The sequence below is a fragment of the Glycine max genome, chromosome 3 (assembly GCF_000004515.6).
Source record: "Glycine max cultivar Williams 82 chromosome 3, Glycine_max_v4.0, whole genome shotgun sequence".
In the NCBI taxonomy this organism is placed as follows: domain Eukaryota; kingdom Viridiplantae; phylum Streptophyta; class Magnoliopsida; order Fabales; family Fabaceae; genus Glycine; species Glycine max.
Window position 1 is genome coordinate 9,683,102 of NC_016090.4, and position 18,409 is coordinate 9,701,510.

An 18,409-nucleotide genomic window follows, 5' to 3' on the forward strand; every position below is an offset into this window, starting at 1 on the left:
CTCGTAAAAAAACACGAAAATGGGGGTGTATTTAGCAAAATGGCGTGTGTGTAAGTAAACAGGATTGCAGTTAGCAAAAGGGGGGTGACTTTATCAAGATCCTCCACGTTTTGTCGGAAAATGGTTTTCGGAGCTTCCGACGCTTTCGTAATGCTTCCGTAAAATTCCTAAACTTTGAGTAAGCCTATTTCACTTAATATTGGTGAAAGAGAAGAGGAAAAAGAGGGAAATCAAGTCCTATATGCTTCCGTAATGCTTCCGTAAAATTTCCCTTAACCCTAAATAAGAATATTTTACCTAATATGGGTGAGAAGGAATAGAAAAAAAGAAGAAAGTCAGGTCCTATATGCTTCCGTAAGGCTTCCATAACTTTTCCGTAAATTACGAAAGAGGGGGTGAACTTATCAAAAGGGGTGTGCAAATAGCAATTTTCAAATTTTCGAATCTGGGCCCTTCCAGAATATTTTCGAAGCAGGGTTGCTTCCTCCGGGTTGCTTCTGGAGGAAGCAACCCAGCTCGCCAAGGCGAGCTGGGCGGAAACCTCCTCCCCCTTTTTCCTATAAATAGGTGAAGGGAGCATGTTCTAAATATCCCTAACCCCCTTGGCTATGCATTTCAGCTGTTTTGGGTGAAAAAAATTGTTTCCGTGAAAAAAATCCAAGCCAAGGTGCTTCCGTAACGCTTCTGAGACGTTTCCGTGAGCAAATTCGTGAAGGTTTTCCGTCGTTCTTCGTCCTTCAACGGGTAAGTTTTCGAATCCGAGACTTTCAATTTGTTTCTTGTTTTTTTAGCTTTCATCTTTATTTCGTTCACTTTCGATTTCTTTTCTTCCCTTTTTAACGAGCTTTAATCGATCGTTTAAGCCGTTATCTCGCCTAATAAATGATAAAATGAATTTCAACCGATCATTTGTGTTGTAATCTCGTTTAGTCACTGTTAAAACAAAATCTAACTGATCGTTCACGCTGTAACCTCAGTTAAACCAAAAAAAGAAAAATAATAATAAAATAATCAAAATATCTTGAAAAATAAAAAAAAAATAATGAAAGTAGATTAGTTGGAGATATGTTACACAAAGTAGATTACACAATAGAGATCTTCTGTGATAATGAAAGTGCCACTAAATTATCATCAAATCCAATTTTTCATAGGCGCACCAAAAATATAGAAGTGCATTACCATTTTGTTAGAGAAAAGGTGTTGAATAAGGAGATTGACTTGAAAAAGATTCATACAAAGGAACAACTGGCTGATATTTTTACAAAGCCTCTAGAGAAAATCTTATTTGAGAAGTTCAGAAGACAACTTGGAATCATGAAAAAGGAGCATGCATTAAAGGAGGGTGTGTGACAAATAATGCATGACACAACTGAGGAAATTAAGCAGCTCATGTATTTATGACCAATCTTTAAATCTTGTTAGTATCCCTTGATTTATTTAATTAAAATAAGTTGTTGTTGCAACATATTAGGAGAATCATTGTCATTTTAAATTTAGCCAAAGTCTAGGAGTTTGTTTTCCTAATTTTAGCATCACTAGTCATGTATAAAACCAGCACTCTATTTATGTATTCCTCAATTTAGTACACAATATAACACATATTGGGTTCTGGTAGCCTGTTTTTCATATTTCAAATATTCATTTATTTGTTTTAGCTTGCTCTAAGTTAAGCCAAAGGACTCATTTTATATATAGCTTAAAATTGTAAAAGATATTTTTTACGTTCCCAATAATTTTTGCTAAAACTAGTATGCAATTTCCTTTAAAAAATATACATGCATTATGAAGTATTTTTTACCAAGGTTTTTTTTACTAGAAAGCTAAATAGTTCTCTAATTGTCATGTAAGGACAACAATTAACTAAATTTTTTTCATGGAATTGAATGATAATATTACAATTTGAACTTTTGATATATATGCATAAAATTAATAGGAATTGAATTAAGTTTTTTTTATAAAAAGCAATATATTATATATTGTATAAGACTTAAGAGAATTGTGAATGACTAAATAATAATCATATAGAAAATCTATATCTATGTTTTGTAGAAGCAAGCTTCATGATGATGAACCAAGCAATTTTGATGATGCCAAAAGCCCAAGTGATTGATTCAAGACTTTAAGATCAAGCATCAAGAATCCAATCCAAGATTCAAGATTCAAGAGAAGAAATCCAGAAGCAACAAGTCAATGTTGGATCAAGTGGCCTCGGAATAATTAAGAAGGGGGGGTTGAATTAATTATTAATTTGCGTTGACTAATTAAAAAACTTATCCTTCTTAAAGTTACTAGATTGAACAAAAAATTTTAGAAAAATGAAGAGAAAAAGAATCAGAAAATTTTGTAGAAAGATTTGAAAGATATTGAATGATGTTGAGAGAAGATTGAAAGATAGATGATTGATCTCTTCTTAAAATTCATGCCATGGTCACATATTTATAATCTTTTGATGACTAAAGTCAAAGCTTGTGACTCTTGGCAATTTCTTTTAAAAAACTAGTCACTTAAAAAGTTGTGACTTTTGAAAAGATCTTCAGAAACAAGTCACTTGAAGAATTGTGACTTTTGGAAATGTATTTTTCGAAATCAGTCACTGGTAATTGATTACCATTAAGGTGTAATCGATTACACATCAATAGATGTGACACTTCATTTTGAATTTTGAAAATCTTAACGTTTTAAAACACTGGTAATCGATTACTACCTTATGGTAATCGATTACCAGAGAGTAAAACTCTTTGGTAATGATTTTGTGAAAACTTCTTGTGCTACTCAATGTTTTGAAAAACTTCTTTAATACTTATTTTGATTGAGTCTTCTCTTGATTCCTGAATCTTGATCTTGATTATTCTTGAATCTTGAATCTTGGAACTTGATTCTTGAATCTTTGCTTGAAACTTTGCTTAACTCTTGATTCTTTGGCATCATCAAAATAACCTTGGAAGACATTACTTCCCCAGTCAAGACTTCATATAGGATAAATATTAAAAGAATTTTTCAAAAACCAAATAGCACAGTTTTGTTTTACAAAAGAATTTTCTCAAATTTTCCAAGTTACCAAAGTGATTTCTCTCTGGTAATCGATTACCAATTATTCGTGATCGATTACCAGTGACCAGTTTGTTTTCAAAAATTTTTCAAATGATTTATAACGTTCCAAAATGATTTTCAAATAGTGTAATCAATTACACTATATTAGTAATCGATTACAAGTGAATCTGAACGTTGGAATTCAAATCCAATTGTGAAGAGTCACAACTTTTCATAAAACACATTGTGTAATCGATTACACCTTTGTGGTAATCGATTACCAATAAAATAGTTTTACAAAAAATTTAACAATTATAACTCTTAACATGGTTTTCACAAAAGTCATAACTCTTCCAATGATTTCTTTAACCAGACATGAAGAGTCTATAAAAGCATGACTTTGGCACATGAAACAATAATAATATATTCTTCCAAACAATCCTTTTTTCACAATCTTTTCTCTAACCATTGCCCATTGCTTTTCTTTGCCAAAAAGCTTTCTAAACTTTGTCTTCAAAATTTTGTTTTTCTGCAAGTGGAAATTCTACAGAAAACAAAAGTGTGTTATCCTTTCTTCCTTCTCCCTTTTGCCAAAAGATTCAAAGGACTAAACGCCTAAGAATTCTTTTGATTCTACCTTCTCCCTTTTGTCAAAAGATTCAAAGGACTAACCGCCTAAGAATTCTTTTGATTCTTCCTCTTCCCTTTAAATAAAAGATTTCAAAGGACTAACCGCCTGAGATATCTTTTGTTTCCCCTTACAAAGATTCAAGGGACTAACCGCCTGAGAATTCTTTGTCTTAACTCCTTGGAGGGTACATCCTTTGTGGTACAAGTAAAAGGTACATCTACTTGGGTTGTAATACTGAGAACAAGAGAGGGTACATATCTTGTGGATCAGTTCAAGTGGTGGGTACATCTCTTATGGATCAGTTCAAGTGGAGGGTACATCTACTTGGTTGTTCAAAGAGAACAAGGGTGGGTACATCCCTTGTGGATCTTTGCTTGTAAAGGATTTTAGAAGATTATTGGAAATCTCAAGAACCGGTGGTTGCTTGGGGACTGGACATAGGCATAGGTTGTGGTCGAACCAGTATAAATCTTGTGTTTGTCTTCTTCTTCCCTATAATCTTTACTTTGTACTTTCAATTGTTGCTTTAGTTGTGTCTAAGTTATTGTTTATGTTCTTTACTTTCTGATAACTTAGTGGTAAAGCCTAATTGAATCTAGTAACATTAAGAAGATTGATTTTTAATTAGTCAAGGCACATTAATAATTAATTCAACCCCCCCCCCCTTAATGGTGAGGGTTACCACTATTGGAAAACCCGAATGCAAATCTTTATTGAAGCCATAGATTTAAACATTTGGGAAGCAATAGAAATAGGACCTTATGTACCCACCATAGTAGATGCAAGCATATGCACAACAACAGAAAAACCTAGAGATAAATGGTCTGAAGAAGATTGAAGAAGAGCCCAATATAATCTTAAAGCCAAAAACATTATTACTTCTGCCCTAGGAATAGATGAATATTTTAGATTGTCAAACTATTCAAATGCAAAGAAGATGTGGGATACTCTCCAACTTACACATGAAGGCACCACTGATGTGAAAAGATCTAGAGTCAACACCCTTACACATGAATATGAATTATTTAGGATGAACACTAATGACAACATCCAAAGCATGCGGAAAAGATTCACACACATTGTTAATCACCTTGCCTCCTTAGGAAAAACCTTTCCTAATGAAGATTTAATTAATAAAGTTTTGAGATGCTTAAGTAGGGAATGCCAGCCCAAGGTAACTGCCATTTCTGAAAGTAAAGATCTTTCTTCTATGTCTCTAGCCACCCTTTTTGGCAAATTACAGGAACATAAGATGAAACTCCAACAACTATATCAAAATGAAGAAACCAACAAGAGGAAAAAAAACATAGCACTAAAAGTCTCCTCATCAATGCAAGAGGAAAATGAAGATGAAGAAGACTTCTCACTCTTTGTGAAGAAGTTTCACAAATTTGTCAAGAAGAAAAGAATCGAGAGACATCAAAATTTCAACCATGGAAAAAGATTTCAAGAAGACTCTCCAACTTTTAGATGCTACAAGTGCAACCAACTTGGTCACATCAAAGCAAATTGCCCCTCAAACGAGCAATGGCCTGAGAAGAATGAGAAGAAAAGTCATGAAGAAAGAAGATCCAAGAAGGCGTATATTGCATGGGATGACAATGACTCATCCGATGGTTTGGAGAAGGAGATCAACCTTCTATCCAAGGACTATGAGAGCGATGAGAACTTCTCTCAAGAAGGTTAAGCAAAAAGCAAAAGTTTGACTTCCATCTTTGAAGATCTAGGCACTTAAATCATGAAAAAGGTTACATCAAAACCATTCTCTTTTAAATTAAGTTGGTTGAAACTTTCCTTTCAATTAACTTGTTTATATAATGACTAACAAAATCTTATTTGTTTGTCTTGGTTAATTGCTATTGTGAATATTTGCTTATATGTTTGATAGAATTTTTTTTTCTTTTTCTCAAAGCATGAAGTCTATTTTTTAAAACAAATATTTGATGATGTCTATGATTTTTGCATGATTTTTAGTATGATATGTGAATTACTTGCTTAAAAAAATAATTCATAAAGTTTTTCAAAAATCTATTATGTTATATATATTTATTTTCATATAAGAGTTTTTAGATATAAAGTATTTTGACCCCCTTTCAAATCCTTTCACCCTAAGAATTCATTCAGCACTTAGTTATGCTAAAATGCTCTCTGATAATCGATTACCGCAATGTGTAATGGATTACAGCGAGGCAGGCTAAGTATAATCGATTACCAAAAGATGTAAACGATTACAATGCGTCCCTGCTTCTTATAAATTCAAATTTCAAAATTCACGAAACTGCAACTTCGTCTCTCTCGCGAAACCCTCATTCCCAAATTTTCTTTTCTGCCATAACTTACTCATTTCTTATCCAAATCACGTTCCACAAAGCCCAAAATTCATATTTTTTTTCATCCTCTTTCATTTAAACAGATTGAAATTTTGAATAAGTCTCTCAAATGACAGAACCATCAAAGTAGCGCAAGGGTTCTTCGAGTAGAAGCCAACGGCACTCCGAGGCTCAGGATACTCCAATTCCTTTCTCCATTTCCTCCTCCTCATTGTTTTCATTGGAAGAACAACATACACAGTACACAAACCTCTTCTCCTCTTGTGAGAGTTTCGAATGCATTCAAGCATTTCATAACTCAAATCTCATTCCCTTTATGTCTTTAAAACTGTCTATGTATTCTGAACTAGTAAAAGCCTTTTATTCTAACCTTGAAATTCAAGAAAGTACCTTGATTTATAAGGTCTATGGGATAAAGATGGTCATTGACCAATCCTTCATCTATGATTTGACCCAATTGTCTAGTGACAGTGTACCATTTGAAGGTGCACTGGATGATGATTGGAAGTTTTCTTCTGTGCATGATGCCCGCCGATTGGTTTGCACCAACCAAGCGGATATGACTGGAAGGCTGCTTGCCGGTTCATTGGCTCTTGAAAGCCGCATCCTCCATTATCTAATTGTCTGTATCTTACTCCCCAAATCTTCAAGCCTTGCACTGGTTTCTGAAGAAGATCTAATTGTCATGTGGGCCTTTCATACCGGCCGACAAATTGATTGGGCACATCTAGTCCGGTATCGCATGCATAAGGCATTGCGATTAAATGCTCCTTTGCCCTATCCTCACCTAGTTACCTTGCTCCTTCAACATTTTAACATCCCTCTTGATTCTGAACCATATATTCCAATCAAGAGATCTTTCTTGATCGGTGCTACTATGGTTGCCTCCTTTGGTTACAGCAAAGAGCGTGATGGCTCTTGGGTAAAAAAGGGTGCTCAACCAAATGATGATGAAGGACACTTACCAGTTGAAGGGGACTCTTCTCTTCTTTGGAGTATTTTGGACTGGTTTAATGGACTTCAAACCTATGTTGGTGAGCGGTTTGACTCCTTGGAACGTCAACTGGACACACAATTCGAGGAGATGAACTCAAGGATTGCAAAGGTTGAAGAAAATGTCACCATTATTCGTGACTGCTTTGATTTACCTCCACCACCACCATCAGTTTAGACATTACTATTATTATTAGTATTTTGATTTCTAGCCATGTATTTGGCTATGTTTTGAAAAACTTATTAGTATGTTACTTTCTAATTTAGTTGTTTTAATTTGGTTATCTTGAATGACTCTCTAAAGTATTTGACATTATATTATAGTTTATGAATGAATTATTATCATCCTTGCTTAGTTTATGTATGCATTATTGTCTTCTTTGTTTGGATGATTATGAGTTTATGTATGATTTTGTCTCTATACGCACTTTGGCTTTTTGTTGATGTCAAAGGGGAAGAGAAAGTTGGGATTAAATCAAGAACTCATATAATTAAATAACTTAATTTCAAGTGAAGCTTAAACTCAAAAACAAAGGGGGAGAATTAAGTGAGTGATCGATTAGAAGATAGAGCTTGTATGCATTTCTTGATTTCAGGTTGGTCATCATCAAAAGGGGGGAGATTGTAGAAGCAAGCTTCATGATGATGAACCAAGCAATTTTGATGATGCCAAAAGCCCAAGTGATTGATTCAAGATTGATTCAAGACTTCAAGATCAAGCATCAAGAATCCAATCCAAGATTCAAGATTCAAGAGAAGAAATCCATAAGCAACAAGTCAAGACTTCATATAGGATAAGTATTAAAATAATTTTTCAAAAACCAAATAGCACAATTTTGTTTTACAAAAGAATTTTCTCAAATTTTCTAAGTTACCAGAGTGATTACTCTCTGGTAATCGATTTCCAATTATCCATAATCGATTACCAGTGACCAGTTTGGTTTTCAAAATGTTTTCAAATGATTTATAACGTTCCAAAATGATTTTCAAATAGTGTAATCGATTACATTATATTAGTAATCGATTACAAGTGAATCTGAACGTTGGAATTCAAATCGAATTGTGAAGAGTCACAACTTTTCATAAAACACATTGTGTAATCGATTACACCTTTGTGGTAATCGATTACCAGTGAATAATTTTAAAGAAAAAGTTAAGAGTTATAACTCTTAACATGGTTTTCTCAAAAGTCATAACTCTTCTAATGATTTCTTTGACCAGACATGAAGAGTCTATAAAAGCATGTCTTTCACACATGAAATAATAATGATATATTCTTCCAAACAATCCTTTTTTCACAATCTTTTCTCTAACCATTGCCCATTGCTTTTTCTTTGCCAAAAAGCTTTCTAAACTTTGTTTTCAAAATTTTGTTTTTCTGCAAGTGGAAATTCTACAGAAAACAAAAGTGTGCTATCCTTTCTTCCTTCTCCCTTTTGCCAAAAGATTCAAAGGATTAAACGCCTAAGAATTCTTTTGATTCTACCTTCTCCCTTTTGTCAAAAGATTCAAAGGACTAACCGCCTAAGAATTCTTTTGATTCTTCCTCTTCCCTTTAAACAAAAGATTTCAAAGGACTAACCGCCTGCGATATCTTTTGTTTCCCCTTACAAAGATTCAAGGGACTAACCGCCTGAGAATTCTTTGTCTTAACACATTGGAGGGTACATCCTTTGTGGTACAAGTAGAGGGTACATCTACTTGGGTTGTAATACTGAGAACAAGAGATGGTACATCTCTTGTGGATCAGTTCAAGTGGAGGGTAAATCCACTTGGTTGTTCAAAGAGAACAAGGGTGGGTACATCCCTTGTGGATCTTTGCTTGTAAAGGATTTTACAAGGTTATTGGAAATCTCAAGAACCGGTGGTTGCTTGGGGACTGGACGTAGGCACGGGTATTGGCCGAACCAATATAAATCTTGTGTTTGTCTTCTTCTTCCCTATAATCTTTACTTTGTACTTTCAATTGTTGCTTTACTTGTGTCTAAGTTATTGTTTATGTTCTTTACTTTCTAATAATTTAGTGGTAAAGCCTAATTGAATCTAGTAACATTAAGAAGATTAATTTTTAATTAGTCAAGGCACATTAATAATTAATTCAACCCTCCCTTCTTAATTATTTCGAGGCCACTTGATCCAACATATTTATTTATTAATACTACCTTCAAAAGAATTGAGGGTAGCACAAATGATAACTTTGTATAGGTGTCACCTATATGCCAACTCATCACCTTCTCACCTTATAAAAATTTAAAAGCTTAATTGTATTTTTTATCCTTCTAGTTCTTTTAAGTTTCAATTATACCAATCAACTCTTAGTAAATATATGGATTTACTCTCCCAGATCTCATTTGTTCTTATTGAATTTTCTTAATATTAATAATTGTGCAATTTTATTCCTCAAATTTTTATAATGCTATTATTAAAACTATTTTTTCTGACAAAATCACACAATTGTGATAATTGAAGACTAAAACCTTACCATTACGATAGCTGGAAATTCAATTAGCAAATTGAAATACATGAGGACTGCAATTGCATAACTTAAATGAGCTTAATTAACACAATTGAAACATAAGAGACTAAAATCACACATTTATAATTACTATGAGATAAAAAAAATACAATTAAATCAAAATTTAACTATTAAAAGAATAAAAATATTTAAATCAAATAATCTAACAATTCAATTAAATAACAAAAATTTTTCATCTCTTTCTACATGTCATATAACTGTCTTTCGAAAAAAGAAAAAAAAAAGACACTTCCTCTTCTCATTTTGTTTTAACAAGCTAGTTACACTTGGGTACCCATAAAGTTTATCAATAATATTAAGGCTTTTACTAGAAAACCAATGCTACAAACTATGAATTTGTACATGTACAAACCGAAACCAATATAATTCTCTCCTAAATAGAGCACTTAAGTATTGTAATTATATCCCTTGTAAATAGAACACTTAAGTATTGTCATTATATCTTGAATTAAATGTCTCATATTTTTAGTATATATTTAATTTTTAGTTTGAGTTTCTGATAAATTTTTTATCGTTGAGTCTTTTATATATTAAAAATTTTACTCTAAATTCTTGTTGTCACAATTTTTTTATCAGAGACTCAAAACAAAAATAAAATATATGACACCTAAAAATTATTTAAGTCTTATACATTTTATTTAATCAATTACCAAATATATTTGAACATTAAGTCTTGTTTGAGGACATATTCACGTTAGAAGGAAGCAACGGTTTTGAAGGTGAGAATAAATATGTTCTATTATTTTGAAAAATTAAATTAAAACTTGATAAAAATAATAAAAACTATATATAAATCTATCTATCTTAAATTTTTATTATCTACAAAAGTAATTGATATATATATATATATATATATATCGTTGAACCTCATGTTTATAATACGATTAGAGTAAAAAAATATATATAACGAAGTTATTTTAACAAAAGATATTTTTATAAAAAAAAATTATATGCTAAAAAAGTTCTACTGTAACTAAACATGATTTTTTTTTAATTCCCAAAACATGTGTAAATATTTTTAGGAATATTTTTTAATAAATCAAACATTTTTTAACTATTCATATTAAGCGTCATAATTTTTAGAAATGATGATTTCTGGTCATAAAAATACTTTTCTTGCAGCCAAACGTCTTCTAAAGCCACAAGTTAATGGATATACAAATTATAAAGTTTTTATAAAAAAAACATATCAAGTTAAAAACATCACAAATACATTTCTAAATACATTTTTTTTTATAGAAATTATAAGTTTCTCCCACTCCATTGGAGTTGTATAGAACTACTACTACTCTACTATTAATAACAATTTATCTCCTCCAAATATTTAAGTAATCTGCATATTTATAATTTGAATTTAAGATCGTTGAAATAAAACAACCTATGTCAATTCCAGTATATTTTCAACATTCATTTCTATAAAAAAAATATTTTAAATATCTTAACCGATGTTTTCAGAATATTTATTAATTAGATAATTTAGCAGGATCTGATTTAACTTGGGTAAATACAATCTTAATGGTTGTTGAGATTAATGCAGTTTAATAACTGTCTGTCTCTGCGGCAGATCTTAATCCAAAGTTACTGGTACTATCCGACACCGCTTCCAAACATGTCACAAGATACGCCTAAAGTTATGACTCCCAATGTGGTACGCTTTCAAAGCCGTTTTTGATAAATTCCTTTTTATTGACTTTTTGTGCTTGATTTAGGAAATAAAAATAAAATAAAAGATATTTAAAAAAAATAAAATAAATAGATTTCACTTAAAAAAGATATTTTTTATATTATTTTCATCCTTTAAAATAAACCCAACCTTAATAATTGCTACTTCTAGACTAAAATATAAGCAATAATTTTTTTATTTAAATATAAATAAATACTAACTTATTTTTACTATCTCATTTAATGATAATATTCTTATTATGTTATTTATTTAATAAAATTTTATTTCTCATGAATCATTTATTTTATTCATATTCTATAAAAATGATTGTGAAAGACATTTTAAATAAATGTTTATGTAGTTTAGACCAGGAAAGAGTAGTGTTAAAATATAATAAAAATTGAATTAAAATATGTTAAAAATTATGAAAAAATACATTGATAAAAAAAATTTATTATATTTTCCCCTTGTAATTTATTAATCAGAATCCTCATGCTCAGGCAAGCATCTTCTTTTTGGCCCCAATAGCGTCAAAATCCTGAATGATGTGAGAAATATTGATGCTGACATCATATTGGAAGAAAAAAGGAAGGATTCTTTGTTTGTTTTATCTGCAGGAGAGGCGTATGTCAAAAGAACCAGCCAAGTTGATAGTCCTACCCTGTGGCATGCTAGACTTGGGCATGTAGACTATCAAATGCTACAAATTATAGCATCTAATAAGATTATTGGTGGGCTTCCAGAATTGAAATAGGTGAAGGAGGAAGTTGTTTGCCAAGGATGTCAATTTGGTAAGGCTTACAAGCTGCCATTTAAAAGTTCCAACAGAGAAAGAACCATTCCTTTCGAACTTATACACACAGATCTAATGGGGTCGACAAAAACACCTAGTTATAGTGGATGTAAATATACTATGGTACTAGGGGATGATTACACTCAATATACTTGGTTGTATTTCCTAAAGGAGAAAAGTGAAGTTACACATAAGTTTGTTATTTTCTCTGACATGGTGGAGAAGGAGTTTGATGCAAAAATCAAATGCTTGAGGAGTGACAATGGAGGTGAGTTCAACTCAACAGATTTCACAGTTTTTTGTCATGAAAAAAAGGATCCAAAGGCAATTTACTTGTTGAGATACACTGCAGCAAAATGCAGTGGCTGAAAGGAAATTAGCTCATCTAACTTCAGTGAGCTTGTCATGGATACATGACAAAAATCTGCCTCGTGAGTTATAGGCAGAAGCAATTCAATGTGCTTGTCATGTAATCAACAAGTTGCCTCCATGGACAGGCAAAGAGAAATCTCCATTTGAACTACTCTATGGGGATAAACCAGTAGTGGATTATTTTCGAGTCTTTGGAGCCATCTGCTATGTACATATTCAAAAGACAATAAGAAGCAAATTAGATCCAAAAGCCAAGAAATGCATCTCTGTTGGCTATGCCCTTATAGAAAAGGGTGGAAATGTATGGATCCAATCACTAAGAAATTTGTTACATCTCGAAATGTAGTATTTGATGAGATTTCTTCTTAGAAAGCAGAGGTTGTCTCAACTGATGAGTTCAGAGGAGAAGTGCAACCAATTGCAGATGTAGATGAGCAATGAGTTACTAACGTAGAGCAACAAGGAGAGGAAAGCATTGAGTCAGCTGAAATAGATGCAGAAGAAGTAAGAAGGTCCGATAGAAGAAAAAAACCTCCAACATATTTAAAAAAAATTAATTATATTTTCCCCTTGTAATTTATTAATCAGAATCCTCAGGCCACAACATTCATCTTTACTTTAGTAACAAAATCCTCATTTGGCTCGGCAAGTTGATCTTCCTCTGTTATTTTCTGAAGTTCTACATTCTCCCAATCTTTGAGAACAACTATTCTATTCTTAGTTTCCCAAGTGTTGGATCAATCGGCTGCCAAATAATATCCCCCCCTTCTCCTTTCAGTATGAACTTATACTGGAATGTTTGTCCAGCAGGCATATCCTGATTACACAAAGGAAGCATATACAACATTTATAAAAGTTTTTGATCCAACAATATTTTCAAATTCTGAACAGATTTTACTCACCAGCTCCACAGCCCATACATGTCCTTCAGACCATGTCATGGGTAATGCCTCTAAAGGGTCCCATGAACCAAGCACAGGACCACCTCCAACTATAAGAAACTGTTCACCAAAATTACAAGTCTTTTGTAACTGGAACGATACACGAACAAACTTTGATTCATCTGCACAACAAATTACAATGTTGGGATTTTGAGTTCCACGGCATATATATGTAGTAGGAAAAATACAAAAGGTCATTAGAACCCACTTGTTTGTTCACTCTGTTGAGCCTGAGGCTCCACAGTTTCCAAGTCCACCTGCAACATTTTATTCGGGCCAAGAGACTGTCTCATCAAACATGCCAAAATCTTGTACGTTCTCAATTTATTTAATGTAAATACAACAACTAGACAACCATTTCTTAACGAATTTCCCCACATAACAGAAAAGCCAATTAGTTTGGGAACAAAACATGGATTTAGATCTTTAAATACTTTTAGTGTTGTTCTGCAATCAGAATTTGACTCTTTTAGTGTTGTTCTCCAATCAGAATTGGAGTTTTAATTAGGTAATCTATGCTAATTCTTAATGCAAAATTTATAACACGAATTATTGAGGTGAAACTCCAACTCCAATTGAAAACCAGTACTAAAAGTATTAAGAAATTGCATCTAAGTTTTGTCTTTCATTTGGCTCATATCCTCTTGAATTATACAAAATCATTGAAATAAATTCTCAAGACAGTAAAGAGGCTCCACCAGTAACACCAAAGCAACAGAGAAAACTTCAAACCCGAAATATGCTGGAAAGAATCGTACAAGCTATAAAAAACAAAGTAAATTGTTGAAGTCGCCAAACATTTCAAGAAATAACCATTCCCATAAAAGGGAAACAAAAAAAGAAAGTGAAAATGGAATCAGAACCAAGAAGTCTAGCATAGCAGTAATACGAAATGTTTCGTAACAAGTTTGGGATCTACGCATACTCATACAAAAGGGAGAATATTTAGCGTATAAAAAGAAACCAAAAGGTGAGAAGAAACTGGGCAAGCTACTAGGAAACACGAAATTTCAGAAAAAGGAAAGAAGAAAAAAAACAAGAAAAGAAAAAGAAGCATATTTTGAGAACCCAACAAGAATCACCCCCACTTGAAAGCAATCATGTTCCTAACATGCAAACGAGAAACACCCCAAGAAGACCAAGAACAAACAAAAGAATTATGATAGTTCCAACAAAGAAAAACAAAAAAGTGAAACTAAGCATAGAAAAAAAAAAGAAGCAAACCTGGTCCTTTGGTGGCACTGCATGAACAGGGTAAAGATCATTGTTTCGAACCAGTTTCAGGAGCAATAAATTCCATCCCCTTTTCTCATCTTTGGAACGAAGGGTGAAGCAGAATTCGGGTCTATCAGAAACACAAAGGGGAACTCTGGGAGAGAAGGGTCCTAGAGTCTCGACCATGGCCTTAGAAAGAGCTTGTGAGGGCTTTCATCATTGGTGAAGTTTGTTGTGGCACACAACAATGAGTTTCTGGGGTGAGAGTGAGACACTGGTTTGGTTTTTAGTTCCTTTCTTCGATCGCTTTAGTAGTTGAGAATCTTGAATCTATCTGGTGCTGACGGTGAGGGTCGTTTTATATAGTGGTGGGGTTTACGCAGTTTGTTTATCCACGTGTATGTGTCATGTGGACAGGAGGTGGCATCACTGGAATTGGTTCACGGTTTTTTAAGTGAAATACTATTGCTATATTTTTTATTTTTCTAAATATTTTAACATTTTAGTTTTATAAAAATTTAAACTTCTATTTTATATTTTAATAAAAGAGAAAATAGATTATGTATTAAAAATATAGAATATTTTTACACTGTCATTCAATTACATTTTATAAATAATTATGTTTCATAATTTTTTTAACTTTTAGAATAAATATTTTAGAAGTGATATATATTTGATTTTTTTTATTCAATTACACTATCATTCAATTATATTTTAACGGTTGAAATGTATGCATAGGTGAATCATTTTTTCCTTAGATTCAACAATAGTTTAGTGTTTATTTTGTTGCGTAAATGACATCAAATATATATACTGGACTGACATATATAACACTTGCTAATCCTGCATTTATTCTGAACAAATTGAACATTTATTGATTAAAAAAATTAATCATTTTCCCAATACCCCTCAAGGCTCAAGTTTCTCCACAACTTTTTCTTCGACATTAACCTTATAACGGTAATGTTTAACACAGAACAAGATATATATGAGATTAATCAAAGCTAACCCAGCCATGAGGAAGTAATAGTAGTCCAATCTTCCAGCATTGATGTCATCATTCAACCAATCAATTCCACCATGCTTTCGAGTCAGTTGGTGCACAACATTAACCAACAAGGTTCCAACATAAATTGAAAATGCCACCACAAGATATTGCAAAGAGTTTCCTATGCTTTTCATTTTATCTAGTGACTCAGTGTTGTAGAACTGAATGTGTCCAACAAGTGTAAACATCTGACATTGCACTCATGAGTGCACCATGTGAAATAGCCACACCCCTTCTTTGTCACTCCACCAAGCCAACACTTACCATTGTGAGAATTGAACACACATCACCAATAGTGATTAAGGAACAAGCCTATGGTGATTAGGGACACCATGTTGTGCTATGGGAATCAAGCAGAGAATGCCTAAAGCCCGGATTGGAAGCATTTTGATCAAACATTTGACTTCTTCCATTTGCTGAATGATGCAAACCCTCCAGGGATTCTTCACATAATCTTCTGTGTTGAGATCGTTGTCTTGTATAAGGTTTAGAAACTTCAAGAATAATTATGGTCTCATCAAACTTTCTTTTTCCCGAAGGGAACTCTATTAATAGGCCTCCTATATTCAATGGTGTGGGTTATCATTACTGGAAAACCCGTATGCAAATCTTCATAGAGGCTATAGATTTAAACATCTGTAAAGCCATTGAATTCGATCCTTACATCCCTACTATGGTAGCAGGAAATGTTGGATCGAGTGGCCTCAGAATAATTAAGAAGGGGGGGTTGAATTAATTATTCCTAAACCTTTACTAATTAAAAAATTACTCTTCTAAGGCTTTTACTAAGTTGTTAAGAGAATAAGGAGTAGAAGAGAAACTTAATTGGAACGTTGTAAATTCAATTTGAAAACTTTTTCAAAACAATTTTGCTACTGGTAATCGATTACAACAATCTGGTAATCGATTACCAGAGAGTAAACACTCTTTGGTAAACATGTTTTGAGAAAAAATCATGTGCTACTCAATTTTTGAGAAAAACTTTTCATACTTATCTTGATTAAGCCTTCTCTAGATTCTTAAGTCTTGAATATTGATCTTGATTCTTGAGATTTTGAACCTTGAATCTTGATTCTTGACTCTTAACTTTCCTCTTGAGTCTTGAATTCTTGAATTGTTCTAGATTCTATCTTGATCACTTGAGTTGTTCTTTGATTGATCTTTGAGCTTTTTGTCATCATCTTTTGTTATCATCATTGTTATCATCAAAAAACCTTTGAATCACCTTTGATTCACCATGAAGCTTTGCTTCTACAGGAAATGCAACTATAAAAAAACCTAGGGAATAATGGGATGAAGAAGAAAGGAAAATGGTACAATATAAATTAAAGGTAAAAAACATAATTACATCTACATTAGGCATGGATGAATATTTTAGAGTATCAAACCACAAGAATGCAAAAGAAATGTGGGATACCTTACAAGTAACCCATGAAGGAACAACTGATATAAAAGATCTAGAATAAATACCCTAACTCATGAATATGAATTGTTTAGAATGAATAAAAATGAAACTATACAATATATGAAAAAGAGATTCACACATATAGTAATGAAGATGTTATTAGGAAAGTTATGAGATGTTTAAGCAGGGAATGTGATGGAAGCTTGCTTGTGGGGCTTCTATGGAGGTTGGATCTTTTAGCTTCAATGAGGTCCTTTAATGGTGATTTTCCACCATGGAGATGCAGCGGAAGACAAAGGAGAAGAGGTAAGAGGCGACGCCATCCACTAGGGAATAAGCCATGGAAGAAGGAGCTTCACCACCAAGATGAGCCTTGAATAAGAAGCTTGGAGAGGATGCTTCAATGGAGGAAAAGAAAGAGAGAAGGGGGGAGCACGAAATTGAAGGAATAAAAGAGGGAAAGAAGTGGAACTTTGAAGTGTATCTCATAAGACTTTCATTCATCAAAGTTACAACAAGTGTTACACATGCTTCTATTTATAGACTAGGTAGCTTCCTTGAGAAGCTTTCTTAAGAAACTTCCTGGAGAAGCTTCTTTGAGAAAACTTCCTTGAGAAGCTAGAGTTTAGCTACACACACCCATCTAAAACTAAGCTCACCTCCTTGAGAGCTTTCTGAGAGCTAGAGCTTAGCTACACACCCCTATAATAGCTAAGCTCACCTCATGACAAAAAACATGAAAATACAAAAAAAATCCTACTACAAAGACTACTCAAAATGCCCTGAAATACAAGGCTAAAACCCTATACTACTAGAATGGCCAAAATACAAGGCCCAAAAGAAGAAAACAACCTATTCTACTATTTACAAAGAAGAGTGGACCCAACCTTGGCTCATGGGCTCAAAAATCTACCCTAAGATTCATGAGAACCCTAAGCCTTCTTTATCAACTCTAGCCCAATCCTCTTGGAGTCTCTTGCTCATGGCTCTGGTAACTGGTCCTTTCCTAGGGAGGATTGCATCAGAATGGTAACCAAAGGTAACGACAATTACAGAATCAAGAGACCTTACTAACATGTGTCTTGCAACTCTTTTTGGAAAGCTTCAGGAACACGAAATGGAACTCATGAGACTAAATCAACATGAAGAAAATGACAAGAAAAAGAAAGGAATCACACTTAAAGCTTTATCTTCAGTTCAAGAAGAAAGTGATAAAGAAGACTTGAATGAAGTAGAAGAGATGATGATTTCAGTTTCTTCGTAAAGAGATTAAATAAATTCCTAAGAAACAAAGAAAATCAAAGAAGATCAAACTTCAAACCAAAGAAAAGAGGAGAGGATTCATCTTTTGTTCCAAAGTATTATGAATGTAATCAACCAGGACATCTGAGAGTTGATTACCCGAGTTTCAAGAAAAGAATGGAAAAATCTGAGAGGAAAACTTTCAATGAT

General features: G+C 33.0%; 1 protein-coding gene across 1 annotated transcript; it reads right to left on the reverse strand.

Moving 5' to 3' along the window:
* Positions 1 to 12,295: 12,295 nt before the first annotated feature.
* LOC106798047 (glucoamylase) lies at positions 12,296 to 14,836 on the reverse strand. Its single transcript, XM_014773538.3, has 4 exons — positions 14,514 to 14,836; positions 13,498 to 13,546; positions 13,251 to 13,411; positions 12,296 to 13,165 (listed from the first exon to the last, which is right to left on the reverse strand). Exons 1-4 carry the CDS (start codon positions 14,688 to 14,690, stop codon positions 13,055 to 13,057), a joined length of 498 nt encoding a protein of 165 aa, XP_014629024.1. The 5' UTR covers positions 14,691 to 14,836; the 3' UTR covers positions 12,296 to 13,054.
* Positions 14,837 to 18,409: the final 3,573 nt, after the last annotated feature.